This window comes from Calonectris borealis, chromosome Z (assembly GCF_964195595.1).
Source record: "Calonectris borealis chromosome Z, bCalBor7.hap1.2, whole genome shotgun sequence".
NCBI lineage: Eukaryota > Metazoa > Chordata > Aves > Procellariiformes > Procellariidae > Calonectris > Calonectris borealis.
Window position 1 is genome coordinate 33,992,955 of NC_134352.1, and position 21,860 is coordinate 34,014,814.

General features: G+C 40.2%; 1 protein-coding gene across 5 annotated transcripts in view; it reads left to right on the plus strand.

Annotated features, from left to right (window-relative positions):
* RAD23B (RAD23 nucleotide excision repair protein B) overlaps window positions 1-21,860 on the plus strand; it is a 41,818-nt gene that overhangs the window by 2,197 nt on the left and 17,761 nt on the right. For 2 of the 5 annotated variants that reach the window (XM_075136860.1, XM_075136862.1), the window contains 3 exons: window positions 16,315-16,396; window positions 19,058-19,137; window positions 20,966-21,201. In XM_075136860.1, coding sequence (XP_074992961.1) covers window positions 16,315-16,396; window positions 19,058-19,137; window positions 20,966-21,201 — 398 coding nt within the window. Of the gene's footprint in view, window positions 1-14,096; window positions 14,309-14,966; window positions 15,134-16,296; window positions 16,397-19,057; window positions 19,138-20,965; window positions 21,202-21,860 lie in introns of those variants that run through there. The other 3 variants (XM_075136863.1, XM_075136861.1, XM_075136864.1) reach the window with 3 other exon arrangements.

A 21,860-nucleotide genomic window follows, 5' to 3' on the forward strand; every position in this document is an offset into this window, starting at 1 on the left:
TGGTTGGTGAGATTTGAGGATAACTTTGTTTTAAAAATGAGCAGGGTGAAGTCTTGATCTTATTAGCTGTAGAGGTATGGAGGTGAAAAATAGATTTAAATTTCCGTGGTCTACATTTTAGAAAATTACGAAGAAATTCTTGTTGACAGTGTTGTAAATCGTAGAAGTTAATAAAGAGAAGAATACTTTTGAGCCTTCAGTTAGAAACCAAATCTGTTACAACTGGAAAATGCTTTGAAATGTAATATGTTAAGCAAGTGTTTCACAAGTATATGTTTGAAAGTTCTCAGTCTGATTTTGAAAAATACTAATTTTAGCTAAGTGCACTGGTTTCTTAGATTAATTTTCTAACATCTTGAAACAAATGTGTTTGTTTTGTGGAGTTCAGGAAAATTACTTTTAGTCTTTTAGTCTATGTGTGTTTCTCTGCTAGAGGTAGGCTTGTTTACTTGGAGCTGTGCCCTATACTGTGACAAGGCCAAAAATCATCTAGTTGTGATAGGCCCAGGAAACTTGTTGCTCTAAAATTGGATTCTGGTTCTCTAAAGTTGGTTTCTGGTTCTAGCAATTCCTCTCCTTATTCTCAGTAAAAAATTAATCTGAAGAGACTTGACGTTACAGTGCAAGGTGGTGTTCTAACAAGAGTTTATGCTTGTAACTGAAGGCTGTTATTGATAGTAAGGAATATTTAAACAAACCTTCCAGTGAGAATTTGAAGCAACACACTTTATAATAACTAATTAGGCTTGTTATAGCTTTTACAGAAGCAACTGATTTTTTTTTCCCGTTTAATCAGACAGTTGTTTTGAACTTTAAAATTCATGCTTTTAATAATGTGACTTTAGTTTTGGATTAGTTGTTTTTTAAAGTATTGGCCCACTGAGTATTTTGACTGAATAAAAATTAGACTTGAAGCATGGAGTATTCTTGTTTGTGAAAGTGCTAGGTGAAGACTGTCAATATTTTGACTGACTAAAAAAGTTGAAAAGATTTAGCCTCAGGCCCTATTATTATTATAAAAAGGCTTATTATCAGATGGAGGAATTTTTGCAGGCATGGCTGTTTTTGTTAAGTTTTGGGAGAAAAACCTGTGGAGTGCGTGGGAATCAATATTGTACTGATGGTGCTCTGTAGAGGGGCGGATTTACCCGTTGTAATCATTCTAGTGTTCTGAGCAGGACAGTTCAGTACTTGAGCATTCAGACGTGCATTTATCTACACAAGCTGCTTCTTGTGTTTGCTGACGTGAGAGAGTAAATACATGAAGCGTTGTGTTAGCAGCAAATAATAAGCCCTGTCTGAAACTGATGCAGACCTGTGTAGCCACACCTCTTGTCTGAGGTGACAGTGATGACATTGTAGGCTTCTGAATCTAGTGCTTCTGTTGTAGTTATCACTATGTAGACGTGAAATAGGCTTTTAAAAACTCTCAACAAACATTCTTAACGTTCTTTGAAAGTGAAATACCAGTTGAAAGTAAGTCTGTCCTTCTTCTTTTTCAGCTTCCCTGTGCTGTTAACCTAAAAACCCCATTGTCAAATGCAGAGAAGTGCAAGGAATATTCAGGATGTCAGTAGTCTTTTGGCCACAGTCTCTGTGTCACATAATATGGGCTTGCACATTTCACTGTTTTGCCACAATGTTTGAACACCCAGGAAATGTCGTCTTGTTTAATACCCTGTCAACAGGACACTTAGTTGTGGAAATTTGAACTTCTGTATGTTCTGGTGCATCCTTAATGCGTTTATGCTTTGTTGTTAAACGTGTATGGGTATTTTTGGATGCTAACTTATGCCCCTTTTTTAAGTTTAGAAATTTAGGCTAGGTACTAACTGAATCTGTATTAAATGTGTGGGGAGTGCACTCCAGCAAAAATGAAGCAGGATGCAAAGCGTATGTAATAAGGAAAAAGTAAGGTTTAGCATATATTTCATTTTTCCAAATAAAACAGGTATACTGCAGGGAAAGAGATGCTACTCTCATTTTTCAGAAGACAATGTCATAGCAAAGAACTTGTATTTTCTGATTTGTAGGGGGTATAAAAACCATTTTGGCTTTGTAACAACAATGAGGTGGTACATATAAGGGAGGTACTTTTTAATATGTGCTTGGGGGGTGTCTGTGATAAAATGACAAGCTGCTTTAATTCTCTTCAGAGAGTGCAGTGATAAATTTCTGAATTAGTGTAGACTATTGTCTGAATGGATAGAATATGATTTGTGAACTCACAAAATTAGTTACATCTGTTGCGCACGCAAGCAAAGCAGAACAAGGAATTCATTCACTACTTCCCATCGGCAGGCAGGTGTTCAGCCATCTCCAGGAAAGCAGGGCTCCATCCTGCATAACAGTTACTTGGGAAGACAAACGCCATCACTCCAAATGTCCCCCCCCTTCCTTCTTCTTCCCCCAGCTTTATATGCTGAGCATGACGTCATATGGTGTGGAATATCCCTTTGGTCAGTTGGGGTCAGCTGTCCCAGCTGTGTCCCCTCCCAGCTGCTGGGATGGTGTGAGAAGCAGAAAAAGCCTTGATGCTGTGTAAGCACTGCTCAGCAATAACGAAAACATCCCTGTATTATAAACACCGTTTTCAGCACAAATCCAAAACGTAGCCCTGTACTAGCTGCTGTGAAGAAAATTAACTCTACCCCAGCCAAAACCAGCACAGTAGTTTGTTGTATTTGTCTGTTTCTTTAGAAACAGTTCTGCAAGAGCCAGAGAATACTGCTGTGTGAAATGGTAAAATCTGACTTTGAGGCTTGTAACCTATGAGGATGTATGAACTTACTCTGACGACCTCCTTCCTGCATGTGTTTCACTGTAGGTTAATCCTGCAGCAGTTGCTGATACCAGGATTGCTTTTATATTTCCCTGAGAGTTTATAATCTTAGTGGTTAGAGGAAAAGTGCATTCACGATCCTGTTCAAAATCCAGACATATCCTTCTAGGTTAAAGATGTCTTTCTGTTTCAAGTCCTGATATTTTTCTCTAATTCTTCTTTGATTTTACAGCAGGTATCTTTCTCCTCTTGTAGAGCATTGTTACGTTGCTCTTGCATCTTGTAGGATTTTATCGATGAGTGTATGTACTTGCACAGTCGGAGGAGGTGTGAGTTTGAAGGGTTTGTATGTGCTGCTTGAGGTTTGATAGGTGACTCTGCAAAAATGGTAGCTTTGGAGATTACCAGAATTAAGAGTGTCAGGGAGCATTTGCTTTTTTTTTTAATTATTTTTATACTTTCTTTGCAGACTGTAGCATTTTCAAGTTATGTTCTCTGATAATTCATGTTTATTTTATTAACTGTCTGGGATTTTTTTGCTAGTGCTTTTCTTCGGTAGCTAGTCTTTTTCCCTGTTTCCTGGCTAGAGTTAGAATTTGCAAGCAAGAGACGTTGTTCTAATTCTTGGCTGGAGAAGGCTAGGCTTTCACATATTCAAGAATATTTTCCTTAAATTCTAATGAGTGTTCTAATATAATTTCCAAAGAACTTTGGGGAAGATGACACATATTCTTTAAAATTTAATAAAGGAAAGGTTAAGATAGCATAAATTATGAATACAACTAATTTTATTCATATTAGAATATATTTTTACATGTTAGCCATTTTTCAAATGCATTGGCTCTGTGACCATAACTTTACAACTGTTTTATTTGGAATGTTCTTATCCAGTTTAGCTGTCAGCAAGAAAAAGTGACCTTTGTACTTTTAATAATTTGTCAATATTATGCTCTGTATTTCTCAACAATCCAAACTTTCTTGGACCACCATTCCCAAGGTAGCCAGTAAGCTGAGAAGTTAAATATACAGGTTGCGCGCACTTACGGATAGCTCTGTACATAATTGTGTCTTATATTTAAAGTCTGTTTTGCAGGGATGATTGGTAGGCAAAGATATTTGTCCTTGATACGGATAACAACAGGCTGGAAGGTCTTCCCTTTGGAACTTACAGGGAGTGGAGAGTACATGTTAATTAACGAATAATACAAACAGATGACCATGCTACTGTCTACAGTCTCATTGCTGCCCTTGTGCATACAAAGGCACGTTTACTGGCAAAGCTTTTGAAAATAGTTTCATTGTATTTGTGAGACATAGGAAAATACTTTCCTGAAGGGAAATTTATAAGGCTATGAAAACTTACAGGACTGAAGGAAATGGCTGCCAATGTCTTCTCCCACCAAGGCTTGTAACTTTGGTCACTTTATTTTACAGGATATGGTGAGGTGCAGCATGTCTTATCTAGGCCCTGTAAGGGCCAGACAGGAGGCCTCAGTGGCTCTCCTCTGCATGCTGCCCTGCAGGGAGCATCAAATGAACGTGAAAAGAAGAGGAAAGGGCTTGTGACTGCTATAAGCATGCCGAGTCAGAGTGTGGTCTAAAGACTAATTGAATCTAGTTCTCCCTGTCTCTGTCATTCCCTGTGTTTTTGTATCAGATGCACGTTAAGCTCAGGGAAGGGAACAGAACTAGGGCTGAAATCTTTATCCCCATCCTCCCAACTTGAATGTCTGAACTTCACACTTTGTATTTCTAACTTGTTTTTTATTTGCTTATCTAAATGAAGGCCATTAATGCATATCTAAATAAAACTTATTTTACCCCTTTGACTGGTTTGTCAGTATGCAGTATTGGGAAAGTTCTCTTTTTAAGTGTCTTTTTATAATTACTTAAAATGTCTCATCAATTTTGTTCATACTCAAACAACTATATTGCTTTTACACTCGTAAATCCGTTTGTGGAGAATGTCCTCGTTCTAAAAATTGTCTGCTTAAAGGTACTGGAGGGTTGTTTATGCTAATCAACATGACCATGCAAGAGTCACCACTCAGAGAATGTAAGCTTTCTGCTTAAAACAAGCCCTTGTGGGTTCAGAGGGAGCACTCAGAGCTGTCAATAGCCACATCTTTCTGCTTTTTTTGAAAGATGCAGATAGCTGAGTTTTTTTTTTTTCCTGTTGCTTAAAGCTCTGCTTTACGTTGAAATCTATGTGTTCATGTGTTAGTACAAAGCTGCATGTATGCAGCTCTTGTAGTCACTATTTAGCATCAGAAAACTGGCCCTAGCATCTCCTCTTTTAAACAGGGCTTAGATCAATTTTGAAATGCAGGGTAGAAGTGTGTAGAGGCCAACTTTGAGATCAGAAATTAATTTTGTTGATCTCTGGGCAATGTATAACAGCAACTATTAGACCAATAAACTTCACCTAGGTGTAGATAAGCTCAATTTTGGAGAAGAAATGAGAAAGGGAGAGGTAATTGCTCAGGAAGTAAATGTCGAAAGTAAATTTCGATTTGTACCTTGCCATTTCCAGATTATTTGTCTTCCAGACCATGCTGCTTCTTTCTTTGTGTACAAACTTCAGCATGGTAAATGCAAACAGTAAATACAGAAGTTTATGAATGCTTTATAATGTCCGTGAGGCTGTTTTTAAATATTGAAATAATTTTAAATGCCTTGTTCAGTTGAGTACAAATCGTTTTTTTCCCAGACACTCACTAACCTCGTAAACCTGACTGGATTCACAAGACATTTCCTCTCCTATGGTTCTTCTCAGTTACCGTATCTGCTATACCTTTGGGACCTGAAGTAGGGCAGGTCCCAAACCTGTTCAACTGTCAAAGCGGTCTCCTGACTAAATATGAGTGTCCTGTTTAGGAAGACAATATAAGAGATTACTGTAAATGTAGGTTTGTGCCAGCAAAATGTGCTTTTATTATTTATAGAAGGAAGTAGCTAGAACCAAATGTGATCCTACCAGTAAAGCGACTGTAAAGCATTTACTTATGAGCTAAGTAGTTTCTTATCCTCTGCACATTTCAATAGTAGGCACAATATATGCCATTAATCTGTTGCTGATCATGGAGTTTGATTAAGGATAGTAAAACTTGTTGCACTGGTCCGTTTGTTGCTTCATTAACTGGTTTATTGTCTGATACAACTGCATCATCCTCACCTGACTTAGAGCAGTGTCTATATGGCAGTATAATGTGTGGTAAATACAATTTCAAGGGCAGTGGGAGGGAAAACTTGGGAATATTAAGCCTAAATTCTAAACAGAAGTGTTTAGACTAGCATGTCCTCCTTCAGGGAGGAGGAGGAGGAGAGCAAAGCCCTTTGGACTGAAAGTTTTTGTCCTTGTCTAAACGATGACTTTTCCCGAAGTCTGGGAGAAACCTGTCAGTCTATTACAGAAAAAATGGAGATTGGTAGAGAATTGTAAGGTAGATTAAAAAAATCCCTCTGCTTGGAGTTTCTTCTCAAAAAGAGAAACAGGTCAACTGTAGGCAGGTTGGTAGTGAAGGTCTTTCAGGGTGAGTTTTGGGATCTCTCTCTTCATAATCCTTGTATTGATTTGATAAGAATTTAATAATTTTGAGTACAAATCAATAGACACATGATGGAATTGAAGAACACGAAGTTTAACGTTTGTACTCAGCTGCCTGGGGTCAGTCTGGCTGATTGAGGGTCAGTCTTTTGGAAATGGCAGTCAAATGAGCAGCATAGATTAATGAGTTGATTCACTAGAAGCCCTGATGCTCATAGATCCTGGAAATTCCAATAAGAGCAGTGATGCCACTCTACTACGTGTGTGCTGATCACCTGTTCGCAAGGGAGATGAATTTCCACCAGAGCAGGTGGAGGAAAGGTATGGTGCTAGGAGGATGTGGAAGAAAGACTGAGACTCCAACGTGAAAGGAAACTAAAGGGCCCTGGCTGGCTTAGCTCACAAGCTGGGAGAAAGATTCGATAATGCTGTATAAATATTTTGCGTGGTAAGCACCATGGGAGGTACGAAGGCTATTCATTCTTGAATTATAACATCAGCATAAGAACAAATGAGTATTAATAGTCTATGAATTAATTTGGGCTGGAAATTAGGAAAAGGCTTCCAACATCAGAATAATCCTTGTAGCAGCCTTGTGATAGAAGAAGTAGCAAATGACCTTCCTTGTCTTGAGGTGAAGGTGGATCAGATTCCTGATGAAGATTTTAGTGTGGAAGGCGGGTATGTGGCTCGATGTTGGAAGGGGTCCTTGTCAGTTTTATATTCAGCCTCTCCATAGATGTCAAGAAATTTAGAAGTTCATCTTGCCTGTGTTGTACAGCCTGTGTAATTATAAATTAAAATTGATGGAGGTATGCTGTTTGCTTTTTTTATCAGGAATTATGAAATGTGTCTCTGAATCAGCTGATTTTTTTCCTCTTCTGTTTCATTTTTTCCTCTTCTGTTTTTCCTCTTCTGTATAAGGTAGGAGAAATGGAAATTGGTGTGTGAGAGGGAAGAGAGGGAATTTGCTCAATGTACTGAGCTATGGGAACTACTTGCCTAGATGGAACCTAGCAAGCCCTGCTTGCTTAGCTGGCTAAAATAACTGTAGGGAACAACTGGGCAACTTAGCAGTTTCATGTCACCCGTTTTTAGGATGCCCAGCTGGGATGCAGTTAGGGACTGGTATTTCTTTGGAAGACCTCAGTTTTTCAGTTAGGAGTCGATCAGCTCTGACTCTTAATTAAACAGACTGCATGGCATCTATTCTTGAGGACATTGTGTTCAGTACAATCTCTGAATAGTAAGAGTTTCGCATCTAAATTCATAGGGGGCAGAAGAAAATCATCTGGTCTTGCAAGTTGGCCACTGCAGTGTGTAAGTGTGCTGTTTCTGAATCTTTAGGGTAAGTGTTTGCAGGTGAATTGACGCTCATTCTTAAAGGTATTGTCATAAAGTATGGGTTCCCTTTGCTGCAAAATTTATTAGGGCAGAAGAAAAATGGGATTCTCTGAGGGCTGAAATATATTTTGAACTCTGATCAAGTGCAATAAAGCTAGGTAGCCTGGAGGTTTGGTTTATGGATCTGTATTTTTGAGAAAAATATGTCATAATGTTAGGGATGCAGAGGTTGACCGTATATCTTAAACCTGCTTTCTAAGTTTGACAGATCAATGTGTTGGGTGTGCTTTCCCAAAATTAATTTTCACTTAATAACCCTGAACTGATGGTGATGCTGAAGTCTAGATTCTCAGCGACCTATTTGCCAGAGGCAAAGTTTAGGATCTTGCTCTTTTCAGCAGCTCACTGTGCCACTAGCTGGAAGATGCAGCTGCCTTTCTGAAGAGCAGTGAGCGGGCTGCTTTTTTTTTTTTTCCCCTCTTCTGTTGGAGAAGAGCATTTACAATTTAAATACAAATGAAGACTTACCGTGTCTAGTGACACACATGTTGTTTAGGGAGCTATCTTAGGTATTCTTTTCTGTTGGCAGAATTAAGGGCACGGGTATCGTCTTGTTAGTGGATGCTAAGTCTTCAGTTACTCCAGTTAGAACTGCAAGAGGAAATTTTATGCCGCTGACATCCAATTTAACAGTAACATGCATCTGATGTTATCTATTCCTTTTTTATTCTGAGAATTAGTGTTGTATCCTCTGCAAATGAAGTGTTTCTGGCCTCTTAGGCTAGGCAGTGATATAAGCCAAAAGGACAGGCAGGCAGTGTTTATAAAAACTTATTTTAGCCTGAGTGTTTCTTGAACTTCTGCCTCTAACAGGAGGATGCTGACATCAGCAGCTGGCTGCATTCTCTTGCAGATTCAAGCTATAGTAGTTAAGAGTTGGCTTAAGTAGAAGTCCTTTTCATTTGCTCCTTTGAATAGATATGATCACTTAAGTGAATTCATTTGAGATATGGCAGATTCCCTTATGTAAATTACTATTCTGTATAAAACAGTTAAACAATGTTCTGAAATGTATTTTCTGGAAGTCATTTGACTATTTTCTATGTTTTCAGTTTTAGAGGAACAACTTGAACTGTATTACAGAATTTTTAATAAATTATCTGGAGCTCATGATGTGTTAAGTTACTGTGAATCACCAAAACACGTTAGATATCTTGGAATGGCAAAAGTTCACAGTAGAGTGAATGTCCATTTAAATGAGAGGCCTATGTTAATGATCTTTGCCTTTGCAGATGGCAGTGTGTCTATGGATATAGTTAGCGAAATACTGTAAATTAGCTGAGGTATGTTAAGCTTAAGTTTGTTTTAGACTTCTGTAAACTGTCAGCTGGAGAAATGTCTTAGAGAACTGCAGTAATTTGTGTTTGAATTTAGTATATGATCTGTTCTTAAACTGGCTGACATATATGGCAAGTACAGAGAATAAAGATGACCAGTACTGAAAACTCTAATGGCCTTCTTTCTTCAGCATTTCCATTTTTTTCTAATTCCTTTAAGAAGCTAGTCACAGCCATGGCAGGCTTTAGCCAAAGGTTGCCGCTGTTCTTTGAGGAGGAAATGTGTAGTTTGTTCCTATGTTCAGTACCACTGTGGTTCATGACACCTGGCTGTGGAAGACCTCTAGGGATGCCCTTGACCAAGCTTGCACAGCTGGGGTCACCACGCTCCAAACAAAGGCAGCTGGCACCACCAACTCAGCACGCTGCTCCTCCTGACTGCTGGCAGCCCTACTCCTGTCAGAAAGCAAAGGGGAAGCAGAGATGACTGCTTTCACTTAACTTTGTAGTGTTATTTGCATAAGAACTACTTCACAGAAGCAATACATACCAAACTCCTTCAGATGGATCCGATTATTGCGTAGTAGTTAATGTATGTGTTTAGTCTGTCCTGACCTAAACCACTACATTAATAAAAACGATGCCAGAAGTGGGATCCAAAGGGGGTTTTTGGACTGTGGAAAGGGATTCTGCAGCTGAAGTGCAGTCTTCTGAACATCCACGAGGCTGAGACTGCCTGTGGCTGCTGAGTTAGTTTTCCCGGGTGTAATCTTGTGGAACCTGAGTGTTCATGCTTGGGGTACGAGTCTAGCAGGCAGTGCATGCAGTACTCCTACTGGAGCTTCTGTATTAATAGTGCATATATGATAACAGTAACTCATAGTTAACATTAACTCCTACTCTATATAGGCCAGCAGAAGCTGCATGTAGTAGAAGCTGAATTCAGTCTCACTAAAGGAAGCTGTAAACCTCATGATGTTGTGATGGGACTTACCTTTGCATCTTGGGCACTGACTTTTTTGAGGAACAGATATTTTAAGGATCCACGAGCACGTTGAGTATTTAGCATTGCTACTGTGGAAATGAGTAATGATACCCCTTTGATACCTCAACTGCCTGACCTCTTAGAAGGAGCATTAGGAGTAGAACTACAAGTATCCCTTTGATTAGTGCTGGCTGCAGCTCAGATGGAGCACCAATTACAGTACTGGACCAACAGAGGTTCGCTTTGTCCCATACGTGGTCATATCAAAGAACTTGAAAGTCAAGACGTGGTTGCATGAATTCATTCACCCTTCAACAACTGTGTCTAACTTGTGTGAAAACCCAATGGGGATTGGAGATTAACTGTACGCTTTAAGGTTTGAATGTGAGGTAACAGCACCCTCCAGTGTGGCCGTACCAGATGTGCTAGAACTACAGTATAAACTTGAAGCTGAAGGGAGCTGCTCTGGAGCTGGCCTGATCCACAGTGGAGCAGCATGGCATGCAGGGGGATTTCCTGAGGCAGGGAAATGCCAGGGCAGCGGAGAGACCCGCCAGGAGCCAGCAGCTCTCGCAGGAAATGCTGACGAGGCCTGGGCATTGCCGGAGCAGCGACGGCCACCACCACACCTATACAGAGCAGCCTAGGCAGTGCTAGCGACCAGCACCACTGCGACCAGAGTGGGCAAACAGAGCGTGGTGCGGCAGTTCACACGGAAGGGTGCGCAGGAAGGGTGTTGTCATCCTACCAGCTCAAGATGTGACTTCAGCTTATGGTCATCACCCTCTCAAAAGGAGCTTAGTTATAGTATCCATCCAGCAGAAAGCTGTCCTCTGCACTCGCCAGAATGGATGTGGCAACCCACACAGAGCCCCTCAAACATGCTGCCGTCCGGGTCTCAGGCTGCAGGGTATGCCAGAGCCTTTCACTAGTAATGGATGGCAGTAGTGAGAACAGCTTTGTGATGTGTGTCCATGTGGATGATCTGCTCAGCTTGGTGGCAGAGCTACAAGAGGAAGTAGAAAGGTTAAGGAGCATCAGGGAGTCTCTCTGAGAAAGAGATAGATTGGTGGAACCATGCTCTGCCCTCCTTGAGACAGAAACAGGAACAGCCACCAGAAAAAAAACAAGATCAAGAGGATCCAGGATCCTCCCCCCCACCAGGTAGAAGGCAGTAGCTTAAAGGAAAAGAATGAATGGAGGCAAGTCCACGCTCGGGATGGCAGGTGAACCCCCTCGTTGCCTACCTCACCTTCCTATGTGCCTCTGTACAACAGCTGTCAGGCTTTGGATGTGGAAGGTCAGTCAATGGATGATGTGGATGATGGTCCATCTACAGCAGAGGTGTTGCCAAGGTCAGAAAGGCCTACCCCCCATGTCACGACCAACTTGAGGAAGAAAAGACGGGTTATAGTTGTAGGTGACTCCCTTCTGAGGGGAATAGAAGGGAGTCCCTCTTAGGGAAGTCTGCTGCCTCCCTGGGGCCTGGGTTAAGGACATCACTGGGAAACTTCCTAGCCTGGTGCAGCGCTCAGACTATTACCCATTATTGCTCTTCCATGTGGCTGGCGATGAAGCCACAATGTGTAGTCCAAGGGTAATTAAGAGAGACTGCAGGGCCTTGGGACGGTTGGGTAAGGGAATCTGGAGCGTAGGTAATTTTTTCCTCTAGCCTTCCAGTTGCGGGCAGCGACATTGGAAGAAACAGATGGACCCAATCTAATAATACATGGCTCTGTGACTGGCGTCACCGCCACAATTTCATGTTTTTCGATAATGGGATGGTTGACATGGCGATGGTCCTGCTGGCATCGGATGGGATTCACCTTTTTCAAAGGGGAAAGGGGGTCTTTGTTCACGAGCAAGTGGGGCTCATTGACAGAGCTTTAAACTAGACTTGAAGGGAGAGCGGGATAATATCAGGCTTGCTTGTGACAAGCTGTGGGATGACATGCCAGAGTTAGAGAGATAGGGTGCTCAGCAAGGGCCCTCAGCCTGTTGCTCTGAGATGTGCTGGGTACACTGCAGCACACGAAGTCTTACTGAGATGAGCCAGAGGGTCCTGAGATAATAGGAGCCAACAGGGAAACACCGGTGAAATACCTCAAAGGAATTAAGGGGTGTTCCTCTAAGAAGATGACACGGCTGACAGCCCAGCTGAAGTGCCTCTACACCAATTCACGCAGGATGGGCAACAAACAGGAGGAGCTGGAAGCCACCGTGCTGTGAGAAAGCTATGACCTAGTTGCCATTCCTGAAACTTGGTGGGATGAATCCCATGACTGGAGTGCAGCTATCAATGGCTACAGGCTGTTCAGAAGGGACAGGCGAGGAAGGAGGGGTGCAGGGTGGACTGTTTGGGGGATGAGGAATTGGCTGGATGGTTGCATCGAGAGAGTAGTGGTGAACAGTTCAACGTCCATATGGAGATCAGTGATGAGTAGTATCCCCCAGGGGCCCATATTGTGTATTGGGACCAGTGTTGTTTAGTATCTTCATCCGTGACATAGACAGTGGGATCGAGTGCACCCTCAACAAGTTTGCAGATGACACCAAACTGAGTGGTGTGGTCGACACTTCTGAGGGACAGGATGCCATCCAGAGGGACCTGGACAAGCCTGAGAGGTGGGCCCGTGTGAACCTCATGAGGTTCAACGCGGCCAACTGCGAGGTCCTGCCCATGGGTCAGGGCAATCCCGAGCACAAATACAGACTGGACAGAGAATGAATTGAGAGCAGCCATGCCAAGAAGCACTTGGGGGTACTGGTGGACGAAAAGCTGGATATGAGCTGGGAATGTGCGCTTGCAGCCAGAAGGCCAACCGTATCCTGGGCTGCATCAAAAGAATCCTGGCCAGCAGGTCGAGGGAGGTGATTCTGGCCCTCTATTCTGCTCTGGCGAGACCCCACCTGGCGTACCGTGTCCAGCTCTGGAGCCCTCAGTACAGGAAAGGCATGGACCAGTTGGAACGGGTCCAGAGGAGGGCCACAAAATGATCAGAGGGGTGGAACACCTCTCTTGTGAGGAGAGACTGAGAGAGTTGGAGTTGTTCAGCCTGGAGAAGAGAAGGCTTCGAGGAGACCTTATTGCAGCCTTTTAATAATTAAAGGGGGCTTATAAGAAGGATGGGGACAGACTTTTCAGTAGGGCCTGTGGCAATAGGACAAGGGGTAATGGTTTTAAACTAAAGGAGGGTAGATTTAGACTAGATATAAGGAAGAAATTTTTTACGATGAGGGTGGTGAAACACTGGAACAGGTTGCCCAGAGAGGTGGTAGATGCCTCATCTCTGCAACTGTTCAAGATCAGGTTGGACGGGGCTCTGAGCAACCTGATCTAGTTGAAGGTGTCCCTGCCCACGGCAGGGGGGTTGGGCTAGGTGCCCTTTAAAGGTCCCTTCCAACCGAAACTATTCTCTGATTCTGTGAATACTGCTTGTTGTTCACCCATCATCATAACTAATACACTTTTTTCTCAATTCCCTTGGCCCCATAGTGTAAAGTGCAGTTTGCCTGTGTCTGGAGAGGAGTGCCGCCTGCCAAAGGGGTGAAAGCATAGTCCTGTCGTTTGTTGCAGACTTATACAGCAGGTTTTGGAACAGGGCAGCGCCCCAGGTCACTTACAGTACATCAATCACATCATGGTGTGGGGAAGCACTGCACACGAGGTGGACAGCAAAGGCAAATGGATTGTTGGAATTTTACTGTCAGTATTTTACTGCAGTAAATATCTTGGTTCCTTCACATGGATCCTATTATTGTGTAGTGATTAACACGGGCGTTTAGTGTGTCCTGATCTAAACTACCACATTTAGCTGTTCAGATACTTTTATTTGAGAGAACAGATTTTGGTTTTGTTCCTTGTAGGAAAAAGGCTGTAGTCTGGAATAAAACTCAAACACTAAAACGTGAGGAAGACAAAGCAGACATTTGAAACCAGTAGCTTGATTGAGTGCAGCGGACATGAAATAAGCCTTAATTTTCTCCCTCAAAATAGATTATACCTGCTGATCACATTACAATATTTGTTACAAATCTGTGACAAATAGGGTGACTGTGAATGAAAGAAGCAGCTTTGAAACCTCATCTTTGAGTGATTAGTACGCCACCATAAATATATGAATAGGTAAGCAGTGTGTTAAAAAGTAGGCATTTGAAAACATAACAGGCTTTTAACATGAATCAGGGGGTTAATTTGCCCTAGTGGGTGCAGGACGCTTAACTGGAGTTGCCCAAAGTATCCAATACTTTGAAGTTCACGAAAAACTGCGTGATGGCTTATCCGTGGCCTAAGGAGGCTGTTCAAGTGTAAGGTGAGTGACTTCCAGCCTTAAGTAATAATTGGGGAGAATTCACAAATTAAATTTTTAGTTTTCAAGGAAATATTCTTTTAAAATAAATGTAAATCCAGGGCTAGAACAGGCTTTTGTAAAGTAAGTGCATGAGAATGATGATGCTATCAGCAAATTATTATTAACATGAGTAATGGTTTGACCCTGCCTGAAGACTTATGGATGGCAGTGAGCTGCTGTTAGTTTTGCCGTGGAAAAGCAACTGGCTGGCTGGAGACTGATGCTAAAGCTTTTGGCAGGTGCTGGGATGGCATGTATAATACAAATACCAAGAGCATCTTTCCCCCATCTGCTGAGGAAAAAAAGAGTTGGCTTCCTATTTTGGTGTAGTCCCATAGAGGGAACTCATAAGTTGTGTTCCGTATCCTTGTGTGGCTAGTGATTTAATCACCTACATCAGGTGTAAGCTTAGAGAAGAGGTTTGATTCTGCAGGCCTCCTTTGCTGGGTCATGAGGCCAGGTAAAACAAACACTCCATTTTATATATACTGCTGAAAAGATGCAGCTCCATTGTAAGTGTTAAAGTTTGGTTCATCCCTTTTAGACCAAACATCCAAACTGAAAGGATTAGCCTGGTAAAGAGATTGATAAAGAAACATGGAAATAAAATCTGAGAGGAAGAGGGAGAAGAAAAACAAGGGGACCAATGAAGGAAAAGGGGAAAGGCAACACAAATGTCTAAGACATCATTAACAGAAGAATGAAGTGAAGCCAGGAAGCATGACTGGCATGTGAAGTGGATGACAGATTTTAATTATGTTGAGAATCACAAAGCTCAACTTCTCAGTAAATATTTACCATTTAGCACCTGAAAATACTGTTCCAGTGTATTTGCTACTCAAGCAACCCTAATAGTGAGCTACAGCTTTAAAAATTCACAAAAAATGGTAGTAACTACAGCTACCGGGCACAAGTAGTTGCCAGTCAGGTTAAGCTGTCAAGATAAACACATTTTCATGGGCTTAACTAGTTAAATGTCTAGGTATGTGCATCTCAGTTGCAGCGTTTCATGAAAAAAGCTTCTGAATATTCAGGAAAAAAACACTTTAGAAGATGGAGTCAGTTTGTAGTAATAAGTTCATAACAGATTGGTTGTCTTTTTTTTACATATATTGGGAGTGTCTGTCAGGAAGCAAGAGGAATGAATGTTTGTATACAGGCAGTTTGTCTTAAAACATGATTTCAAATGTATCAGTACAGAAATGCTTCTACAGGAGCATCCTTTATCTCTTCAGGATAGTGTTATGCAGTCTTTCTGGAGAATATGGGCATTCTGATACATGACAACTGATACAGTGTCATTTGAGCTATTGTATGTCGTGCTCTGAAAGTGTGGACTATATGTCAGTGCTCTGCGTAAGCAAGTAAATAAGGCAAAACGCTTTCATGTGTAGGCTTAAAAATGCTATGCAAAGCTCCAAAAATTATGGGGGAGAGGACAGAGTTGAAAACTACTCATATAAAAAGAACAACTGGACAGTTTGCACAAGTCTTTGCATATCAAGGCTTCAAGTCATTCCAGTGAGTTAAATCCAATGTCATGGTGACCTTACCAAAAAAACAGGCATTCCCTGAAGAGTCATTATGATGAAGAAAGCTGTCAGCTGTGTATATCATGTGTACCCCCTGCATTCAGAGAAAGAACAGGGAGAGGAAATGGGTCAGTAGATAAAAGCATTTTTGCCCAAATTTCTCTTATTTTTCACTGTGTTGTAGCCTCGTACTTAAAGAGTTCTCATCAAGAAATTACTTACCTAATTTGATTAAGCACCAGAGATTATTTGGGAAGGGAATATGTTGCTCTGCAAGTGGTTACAATTACGTCTTTGGAAGACTGATGTACTTGACATAATCAAGATATGACTGAAAACTACTTTTTAGTATTTAAAACTTAGAACAAAGCGTACTTACTAGGTTTGTATTGTGAAACTTCTTTTTCTTTCATTAAGACTGTTTCTGTGCTTTAGGTGAAGGTGCTGAAAGAGAAGATTGAATCAGAAAGGGGGAAAGATGCTTTTCCAGTAGCTGGCCAAAAACTAATTTATGCAGGTAATGGATATTCTGAAGATACTATATCTGAATCTACGTTATTTTTTATGTTCTTCCTTGACTTTGATGTGAATGTTAAGTCTTCTAAAGATTGTAAGTACTGAAATGTAAACCCCAACAAACCTCATTGTCAAAGGGACCTCTTAATTTTGAATCAGAAGTTTTCAGTTTTTAGTACATATTATTATCTTTGCTTTTATAGCATGACATGCTAATAGCTTTAATCTGTGTGGAGTATGGTAGATGAAGTAGAAATGGCTTTTGCTACAAGAAGACAGGATTTAAGCAGATCACATCTCATGGGTTAACTCTTCTTCAGTTTATGCTGTGTATAGCTGAAGTGTTCATGTATATACCTCAGAGAATTAAAAATCAGATTATTTCTTGTGTATTAACAAAAGAAACCCACCACCAAATCCTTGCTATACAAAGGTACTCTCAATGCTTTTAAGCTCTGTCATTAGAAACATGTATTATGTGCTAGCAAAAAGCAGGCTATGTCAGATAAAGACATGAAGTTACTTTATTTGAGCTAACATAGTTAGAATTTTTTTTGGCGATACTTCTTTACTGTTTTCTACGTGGCTGGTCCATTCTGGCACTAATACACAGATCCATCTTTTTGTTCTCACTTCATGTCAGACTTAAAAAGTTCTATTCCAGTACCCCCTCTAGTGCTTTTTCCTCTCAAACCGTGCTTGAAAGAAACTTTGGTCTTTTTACTTCTTCGAGGTACTGCTTTGTAAACAGTACTGGTTTTCCACTTCTAGTAAGCTAAAGCCACTGATCATGATAGAAAGATGCTAATGGAAGAGAGGTCAGGAGTCTCTCCGTGTTTGTACGGACTCCTCAGGACTATGTTTCTTAGCAAGTTTTATGTCCTGTGTACTTCAGTGAAGGGAATGCACATCAAGAACGTGAAGGTAAAAGTCACATGTATAATAAAGAAATATGAACAAGGCAGAAGGCTTTGTGCAATATGTATAATTGCATGAAACTCGTAATATTATGTTTCTGTGATTAAAAAAATCAAGGGTTGTATAAGATCGTATGATGTGACGAGTATTTTCAGAAGCCAGAATTTGTCTGCAGTATTGTATAATCCTCACAAGAAGTAGGAAATGTAGGAGATAAGGTTTAGAATAGAAGACTATCGAAAGATTGATTGTATTTTTTTCTTGGACAAGAGATACAACAAGGGTGTATTGATGACATTTTTACTTCAATTAAAATAAGCTTTAGAATTTTGATAGTTTGCTAAAGCAGAGTGATATCCCAGCTGAACCTGATTAAAAGTATACCATTTGTTACTAAAAATGCTTGCAAGTTTCTTTAAAAAAAGGTTATGCTAATCAGCGGTGAGGTAGATCTGTTGTGTTGTCAACTGTATTAGGGTAAAGTGGTGTGTTCTTGAGAAGATAGGATGTCTGCATATATACATTGTGCAAGCTCCTTCTCCAAAGTGCCTATAAACCAGAAAATTGTAAATAAACCTATGTAGGTTCTGAGTCAGATGCTGCACCGTCTGCTACAGATATTACTACCACTGCAGTACATATAATATGTTCTTGAGGATTTGACCTGCAGGACTGATGGAACCAGTAGAGAGTAGGACAGTGCCACCTCATTTGTGTTCCAAGTGCCATGACGCGTATGCATTACTTGATTTCCTTGCAATCATCAGGATAAGGATGTGTCCTGCCAGTTACAGTTAAGTGGTGTATTTCACTAGCACTGAGAATGGTTAGGAAAATGTGTATTTTCCTCTTGAAATAGGTCCTTGGCACATCTTCAGAAAATGAATCAATTAAAATCGTAAAATATTTCCTGAAAATTCTGTAGTAGTGCTATAAAACTCACTGAAATACAGACTTAATTTTCTGATTTGTGGTCCTGCCTCTAAATCAGCTTATCAAAAAAAAAAAAGTCTGTGGTTTAATATGTTTCTGAGTTCTTGTAGACATGAGGCAAATCGGCTTTGCCACAGTACCATCTCTGCTTATGAAACATCTAAAGTGGGAGTAAACCAAACATGTTTCTGGTTTTGTCTGATCATTTTTTTTTCATCCTTCTGTCAAAGTAGCAGGATATGGAATGGTTCTAGATTTTTCTAATGCTTTAGCCTTCTTTCAAGAATGAATTGTTAAAGTTGCAAAGTCACAAACTTATCTAATGCAGATAAACTTAGTCTGTGCGGGGAACTGTAGATAGTTTACTACATCTGAAGGGCAAACAGAAGATAAGCAGGAAGGAATTTTCTTACTGTGTCTATAAAGTGTGTAAGCAGGCATAAGTTATTCAGTTAAGCTTACTGTATGCTAAAGCCTTTTCTCTATATTACTTGTATCTGTGTTAAAGGTCCAATAAATCTTTCTGTAGATTTAATGCTTCTGTTTTAAATGATTTGAAGCATCTTCAACACTTATGGCAATAGCCTGCAAGGCAACTAATGCTGTGGACATCATAGGAGGAAAATTACTTGTAGCTCTACTGCCAAAGCTTAATAGCCAAAACACTTTTTGTAGGGTTATTAATGTTTATAAATCTGCATAAAACGTGTTTTTTCTGTTTTTTTTTGGAATTGTGTTTATATGAGGGAATCCCAAGATCATCTAATGATCTATTAAATAACTTCTAATTTGTATCTGTTCAATTTGCCAGGTAAAATCCTTAATGATGATACTGCTCTTAAAGAATACAAAATAGATGAGAAGAACTTTGTGGTGGTTATGGTGACAAAAGTAAGTAGTCCTTATTTTTGAAAAGGAAATTGCATTAATTTCATTCTTTTTTTCATTGTGATGAGTGACTGTATATGCCTGTCCTTAAAACCAGTGGAATGTAATCGTGTGAAAGTTTTGGTCAACAGTAAAAATAAGTGCTTGTGCAAATAGGTAGGAAATACTGCTTCACAGTCATAGTTTGCCTGTGCTGATTGTTGTTGCTATTCTGTGCTGAATGTTTACATCAAAGAAAAAATTTGCCAGTGGCTGATTTTACTGTTTCTTTGTCTTGTCTCCCTGTGTTATTTTTCCAGTGATAGTATTAAAAGGAAGAAGGGAACCTAGATAGTTTGTTACTAAATCCTCTATACAGAACTCTTCCAGTGTTGCCATGTTGTTTTTCAAAACTCATGGCTGTTTCTTTTGTCAAGCTCAGCAGCCTAAACCAGTAAAGAAAGGATACATATGCCAATTAACAAACCCGTGAGTTTTGAATGACTGCAATGGCAAATTAACAGGAATAGCTGTGACATGTATTTGAAGTATCTCTCCTCTTAACCAGTCGCCAGATTGCTTCTGGGAATCAAGCCTCTGATTTTCTAGGCATTCCAGACCCTTGGGATCTCAATAAAACGGGCTTCATCTCTGTCTTGAGATATGAAGTTAATTTTGGAGTTAGAGGTCCTCCTTCTGACAAAGAAAACCTATATTCCGTTGCCCTTCACTTCTATCTGGTATTGGCTTATTAGATTTTCTGTTTGAACGTAACTGTTACTGCTGTCTTCCTGAACAAACAGCGTTCTAGTCTGTGGTCTGCCTGGAGAAGACATATTTATCAGTACAAGGAAACAGGTGCGGATGGGATTTCAGAGTACAGCTTTCATTTTGTTTATAGCAGAAGAAACATTTTTCCTAATTTAAGCAAGCATTGTCTGAAAGTGATTCACCTTCAATAAGTAGTTGTGTTTTGTTAAAGTTCAAATATTTCTCTTGGTAAGGCAGAGATGGGGGTCAGCCTTGTCAGCCCTTAAGGTTATTTGTAGGTAAGGGACTACAGTGATAAAGCTTTCAAAAACATAATTCTGTACCTTAGCTGCAAGTTACATGCATTCTGAAAAGTGCAATTTCTACATAATGGGATTAATACTGCATCCAAGCAAAATTCATGTTTCCAATAGAGATGTGAAATTAAATCACAATTATAGGCAAGTATTACCCATTCTAATTTGTGGCTGTAGATTTGGTAGTCCTTGATTCTGCTGGATTTTTAGTGCTCACAACAGAACTCAAGTATGTAATTTATGTAGTGCTTTGAGTGTAAAGAGTGCATAAGTAAAACTTGTTGCAGGTTAAGTTCAAATTTTTTAGCATCTTATTTTCCAGGAAATAGCATTCATAATGAAATATGATTTCTGTCTTTATCACTTTTTTCCAAATTTGAGTGGTGAGAAAACCTTGTGCTTGTTAGGCTTGTCAGATGTCTTTTGACAACTGTTTCAGTTGCTTCTGAAAAATCCGCTTTTGTAAAACATAAGATTGTTTTCATGTTTAGAGTATTGTGGTCTATAAATATTTAGATCTTATCTTTGCATTTCACTTCATGCTCAAATAGTGTGACTGCTTAGGTGTCTAAATAAGTACTTTAGTGACACTATCAGTTGCCTGTTTAAACACAGTAAGAGGCATTATAGATTGAATGTCCTGCAATGTTTTTATGTTATGCTTGGTGTTGAGGCAGCAATGTCAAACACAAATGGTCTTAACAGAACTTAATCAATGTGTTGACTATAGAAAGCATGGGTTTAGGAGCTTTGTGCTGTGTCTGAATTCTGTTGTCCTCCTATAGCCCAAAGCAGCAGCTGGAGCGACTCAGCAGTCAAATGCTACTACCACTATTAGCTCGACAGCTGCAGCTCCCACACCAGTCACTGCACCAATCCCTGCTGCTGCCCCTGTGCCAGCTCCTGTCCCTCCACCACCAGCACCAGATGCAGTTGCCTGTGAATCTTCACCTAAAGAAGAGAAGCCAGCAGAAAAACCATCTGAGGCACCAGCTGCTGTTAGCCCATCATCAACTGACAGGTATGAATGCGCCTCCAAAAATGGCTTCCCTGTCCATTTCTGTTGCTTCTAGTTTTGATTTTAAGTTGAATTTTCTATTACAGTGTTAGTCCAATAATATTCTCCATTCTACATAATTTTTCTTCTTTCTTAACTGTAACTTTGGTGTCTGGCTCAAGTATAACATTACTGATGGTAAGAAGTGCCCCTCCCTGCTTACACCTTCTCCTGTGAGAATTGTGGTCTTGGAACTAAACCTGTGTAGTGGAGAGTTAAATGACACAGGACTTGTGCTCCCGTTAGGCATTTCAGTGTTACTGTGGCACAAGTTTCTTTTCAGACTGAGGGTATTCACCTGCATGGGGATCTACTGTTCACAAAGCTCTTAAAGACTTGGGATGTGTCCTGTCCTGTTCATAGACCTCTGATTGTGTTTTGAATCATATTGATTAGATTTGAACCGTAAGTTCTTTATTGCTGTAAGTCTCTTAATTTCTGGAAAGAGCTTTTTCTTCCAAAATGTAGGATATAGTATTGCTCTTAAGACATGTAATGTCTTAAAGCAACAAGCTAATTTGTTCTGAATGCTTTTTGGCCCATCTGCAGATAGTTGTGGGAGTTGGGATAGCTTTTAATCTCAATTCTCTACATTTAAGAAAATCAAGTAGAAGTTAGGTTTC